Source organism: Aplysia californica, unplaced genomic scaffold (genome assembly GCF_000002075.1).
Source record: "Aplysia californica isolate F4 #8 unplaced genomic scaffold, AplCal3.0 scaffold00273, whole genome shotgun sequence".
Classification (NCBI taxonomy): Eukaryota; Metazoa; Mollusca; class Gastropoda; order Aplysiida; family Aplysiidae; genus Aplysia; species Aplysia californica.
The window spans coordinates 458,452-463,964 of record NW_004797543.1 but is presented as its reverse complement, the minus strand read 5'-3'; the positions used below and the strand labels follow the sequence as shown (position 1 = coordinate 463,964).

At 40.3% G+C, this 5,513-nt stretch overlaps 1 protein-coding gene across 1 annotated transcript in view; it reads right to left on the bottom strand.

The window, feature by feature from the left end:
* Positions 1–5,099, bottom strand: part of LOC101847734 (receptor-type tyrosine-protein phosphatase O) — a gene marked incomplete at its 5' end in the record, with an annotated part of 13,971 nt that extends 8,872 nt beyond the window's left edge. The window contains 4 exon segments of the mRNA XM_005101194.2: positions 1,536–1,596; positions 2,121–2,202; positions 3,169–3,228; positions 4,976–5,099. Of these exon segments, the coding sequence (XP_005101251.1) occupies positions 1,536–1,596; positions 2,121–2,202; positions 3,169–3,228; positions 4,976–5,046 (274 nt within the window).
* Positions 5,100–5,513: the final 414 nt, after the last annotated feature.

The window sequence follows — 5,513 nt, the reverse complement described above, 5'->3', positions numbered from 1 at the left end:
GAGACAGAGAGAAAGAGAGAGAGACAGAGAGAGAGAAAGAGAGAGAGAAAGAGAGAGAGAACGCGAGAGAGAGAGAGAGAGAGAGAGAGAGAGAGAGAGAGAGAGAGAGAGAGAGAGAGAGAGAGAGAGAGAGAGACTTTACTGCTAAACCAAACAAATGCCAAAATCGCAGTAAAATAAAACAGACTTTATTGTCTGCGAAAGAAATTCGGGAGAAAGTTTGGGCTGAAAAAGTACCCAGGAACAACATGGGAAGCGAACGTAGATTGAGATCATTTCTTTGTGGCTAATGTATCTAACGTGAGGCAGCTGTATGTCAAAGAAAGTGTTGGATAGGAATCCTCAGGGTAAAAGATCAAGGGGACGACCGCGTAGAATCTGGAGAAGAATCACAGAAATTGATGTACAGAAAAGTGGGAAGACATGGAATAACATCAAGATGCTAGCCAACGATAGAGAAAGGTGGAAAGTGTTTGTTCGTGGCCTATATCCTGGTGCAGGGTGAGAAAGTCTTTGTCCGTGGCCTATACCCTGGTGCAGGGTGAGAAAGTGTTTGTCCGTGACCTATACCCTGATGCAGGGTGAGAAAGGCAATGATGATGATGAATGTATGTAACCCAGAAGTTGTTGTAGTAGTAGTAGTATAAGGTTTTACGGCGCTCGCAACTGCTAAGGTCATATGAGCGCGCGAAACACAAGTTGTTCACCTCTGCGAAAGTTCACTTCACGACTGGTAACTAATTTACTTTAAAATGCTAAAAAGTTAAAATATTCAAATTCGGTGTAAACACATTTGTGATCTAAAACAACTTTTAAGTAACATTAAAAATTTTAAATAATATCAGATTCACTTTACAACTCGCCATAAAGGCCAATGGCCTTTATAAAATTTAAAATTCTGCTGGGAGCAACGACGGAGAAAATATCCTGCAATTTCTTGCATTTATAATATTTCCTTCGGATCTCTCCAAAGTCTAGACATTCTGTTAAAATGTGTCTAATGGTAAAATCTGTGTCGCATCCGACACAGAACGGCTTCTCCTCTCCCTGTAGGAGGTATTTGTGGGTCAGGGCCGTGTGTCCGATGCGCAATCGAGTAAAAATGACTTCGTCTCTTCTGGAGAGATCCGAAGGATTTCGCTGTTCTAGTCTGGGTTTAATTTCATATAATTTATTATTTTTCTGGTTTTCCCAGTGGCTCTCCCACAGACTGGAGGTGTACTTTTTGACTTTATTTCTAAAGTCAGTCTGTGGGAGAGTGTTTGTCGTTGATCCCAGCAGAAGGGATGAAGCTTTCTACGCCAGGTCGTCTACCTGCTCGTTTCCTCGGATGTCCACATGGCTGGGTATCCATGCGAACATGATGTTTTTTCCTGTTTCAGATAGTGTATGGATTTTCTGTTGTAGCCTAACTATTTTTGGGTGTAGGAGTGTGTAGTTTGTGAGTGAAGTGAAGTTGTTGACTCGTGCCCTTTTTCCCACTGCCGTGAAGACAAACCAAAGCAATACCACAAACTGAGCACAGGCTAACTTACAGGGCAGTTCATCCACCGGTTTTTCCCCGTGGGGAAGTCTAGCGCTGAGCTTCTGTAGGTCCTGAAGAGAGAAACAGTTCATGACAGAGAGAGCTGTAAAGGTGGGTGTCATCTCGTGTTGGAATAAGGCGCTTGTCAATTTTTTGACATTCATGTATGTCGATTATTGGTATAATACTAAAGCCTATTCATTTGTACTTTTTTAATGACAAAAATACCCATCTACCTTAAATAAAAGTTGAGATAGTTGTGACCAAAGTAGGTGGGGTCCCCCTGGTGTCAGAGGTATCATTAGCAAGAAAAAGGCGGCCAAAGTACAGTGATTTCTAAAACTGTATTTTCCTATTAAACCAATTGTCCCATGTACACGACAGAAAGCTGGACAAAAGATATGGCGAGCAGACACAAGAGAGACTACCCATACAGGAAAATGATAAATCCATGTTTGGTAGAATAACAATAACAGACTATCTCCCCCCCCCCCCCCCCCAAATTCCATCCCATACACACAATTAGTAGATGTGCCGACTTCTAAGCATCTCATGTAAAATGGTCAAAAATGATTTTTTTTTAAATCCCTCAAACCTGAAACTCAGCCCGGAACAGCAAGTCTGAATCTCTGTGAAGCTGTAATAGAGTTCTTCTGAACGTTCGAATCAGGATAGGTCTGGCAAATAAATATCATATCAACATTGTCAACGCAAAAAAAAAAAAATTTGCTGTGAGATAAATAATCGGTACAAAAATAGTGTTTGAAATACATTATAAAATAAATTGCATTGTTCCCACAGCAGACAAACATGTCAACGCAAAAACATACTTTAAAAGCCTTTTTTAATTTGCTCGTTAAAACGAATAGCCAATATAGACTTATGTTTTGATGCTTTGGAAATTGAAACACACACACACACGCACACACAGACACACACACATACACACACACACGCACACACACACACACACACAAACACACACACACACACACACACACACACACACACAGTGTAGGCCTTTTTGCCTAGACCTACTTAACCATAAAGGTCTAAAGTGTCTCTCTTGAAAGCAATATAAAAAAGATGACAGACTTCCCCTGGTCCAGACATGAACGTAATAATACAGACCCAACAAAACAATGTATCAAAATTTGACTTCAGTTTCTGACACCAAAACTTTTCCTTGTGACATTCATTTTCTGAATAACTACAGACAAATGTGGAGCTCGGAGTAATAAACTGTGTTGATTGTTTTCGTAGAGAATATATCAAATTTAATGAAGTGGACAAGTTAATGAAAATGAACACTAATTTAATGAAAATGAACTTTAATTTATGTCCTTTATTCTGACAAGACAAATACATAAAATGAGGTTACCCTTGTCTGACCTTTCGCCAGTCAGCACTATCCAAATCCAGAACACTTGAGAAACATCAAACTCTAAAATAGTCTATTTATTACTAAAGGGGTATAACATTTACATTTTACATCATGGTTTTGTTTCCCTGTGTCTAACCCCTTTACGATTATTTACTGACTTAAAATTGTGGGAAATTGCAGTTTCCAAAATAACAAAGACAAAATATCCAGAAAACCAACTCCTCTTCTTCTATAGTTCTGAAGTGAATGTTTTTCTTACCTTCGTGTTTTGATCGTTTCTGTCTCCTCAAGGGTGTCAGGCAGCACAGGTCTTGTTTCCCTTTTGAGAAGAAAATGAAAGAACTCACAGAGAAGTCAAACAATGGCAATAAAAAACTGGGAACATCTTTTCTGGATAATATTGCACCATTGTTTTGTACAGATCAATAGAAAGCTATTCAGAAGGGAGAAGAACTAGTCAGCTTAATAGACCGTCTTGAAAAGACCTCCACGACCTGCAGCTTGGAAATCAGCGCAAAGAAGACCAAACTGATGTCTTACAGCTACAAAGATCAGAATGATGCATTCCCTGATCATGTCAGTATTTTTTTATGCATGTGAATTCTGGACCTTGAATGCAGACCTAGAAAGAAGGATCAAAGCAAGCTGTGGAAATGAGAAGCTTCCGAAAAATCCTTGGCAGCTCATACAAAATTCACATCACAAATGAAGAATTCAACCACGGATCAAAATGAAATCGGACCATATGCTGACCTCACTCTGGTAAGAAAACACAAACTGCAATGGTAAGAACACATCACCCATTCTTCCGGCCCTGCCAAGATGATCCTGCAAAAAGCAGCGTCCAGGGGCAAAGGAGCAGAGGCAGACTGAAGAAGAGTTGGGAGGACAACATCAAGGGATGGACAGGCGGGGAACTCAAAGACACTCTCAGAAAAGCTGAAGACCGGAAGGAGATGAGGAAGCTGGTGGCCAAATCTTCAAAAGCACCCCAAGGGACATCTTGTGTACGGGATAAGTGAAGTTGAAGGTGAACGATGAACAACAAATCAATACCAAACTTACTAAATTTTTCAGATATTCATCCTAATGCACACTGTTGATAACGTTTACTTTTACCGTCACTTAAATTCTTTATCTGGTACAGAAGTCTATCTCTATCAGACTTTCTTAGCTCTTACAGTCTAAGATACAGCTTTGAAGCTACATCATCGAAAGAGTAGTTGAGACAGTAGAGAGAAATAGACGGTATGTAAATGTTCTCCAAAAGGGATGTAAGGTCATGTGATGACCTGATTCCCTACCTAGCTATCCCAGCAGACGAAAGCATGTATCGGTCATATCATTGTCAGCAATCGGATTCGTTTTTTAACTAAAGAGGGAAGTATCACTTTATTATTTTCATAAGGGTTATAGACTTTGGTAACACAAAGTTCGTCGACTCAACTTTCTTTGACAAGAATGGCTTTTGCTAGACTTGTCGGATTTTTTTTCTTCAGAATACGGACCTTTCCCAGGCACAGAATTGGCTGTCCACAAAGAAGGTTACGACTCGACAGATGTCCTGGTGCCAAAGGGTAAAATTATTCTTTAAACCGTGGACTGGTTTTTTAAACAATAACTTGAAAGCCCTTGTTTTACCCCCCCCCCCCCGCCTCACATACACACACATACACAACACACACACATTCACACACACACACACACACACACACACACACACACACACACACAATGACACTTTATAGGTTGAATAACCCTTTCAAATGGCGAATAGAGAGGTGGCAAAGCAAAGGGACTTTGCAGCGCAATGACAACCTCTGCATTTCTCAAGGTTTAGAAGCGTCTCTCAGAATCTGGAAAAAATCCCCCATCAACATGAGCCCTACTGGGGTAAGCAATAAATAAATGTCATTATCAACCATGAATAAAATGCCGAGGCCAAAAAAAAATCATCCTGTTCAAAAAGACACCTCACCATCAGCCTTCAAAAGGACTAACATACAGATTAACTGGTCATCTCACACCATTATTTCAGAAAATTATTCCAGTACAGGTGAACTCACTTGTGACCCCTCTGCTTTCTGCGGCGGTGCACAAAGAAAACGGCTCCCAAAATGAGCGCAATGACCAGCATTGAGCACACGACGGCAACAACAATGATAACGATATTGTCGTCATCCTCTTCCACTGGGGAGAAGATAAAAGAGGCAGCAGTCAGTGATACAACCCATACTACAGTACAGCCGGAGTTAAACAAAATGTCTCCTATAAAATCATATCTCCTAAATAAGATAAGATAAGATAAGATAAGATAAGATACATCTTTATTGTCCAGATCCTGGCACATTGGTTTGGTGTTCCACCACGTGTACACACACACACACACACACACACACACACACACACACACACACACACACACAAACACACACACGCACACACGTGCTCACACATGCACACACAAGTAGGCTTACAACCCATACTACAGTACAGCCACAGTTAAACAAAATGTCTCCTTTAAAATCATATCTCATAAATAGAATCTATAATAGAGTAGAACCATAGTTAAACAAAACATACCCGTCAAAAATGGCCATGTTT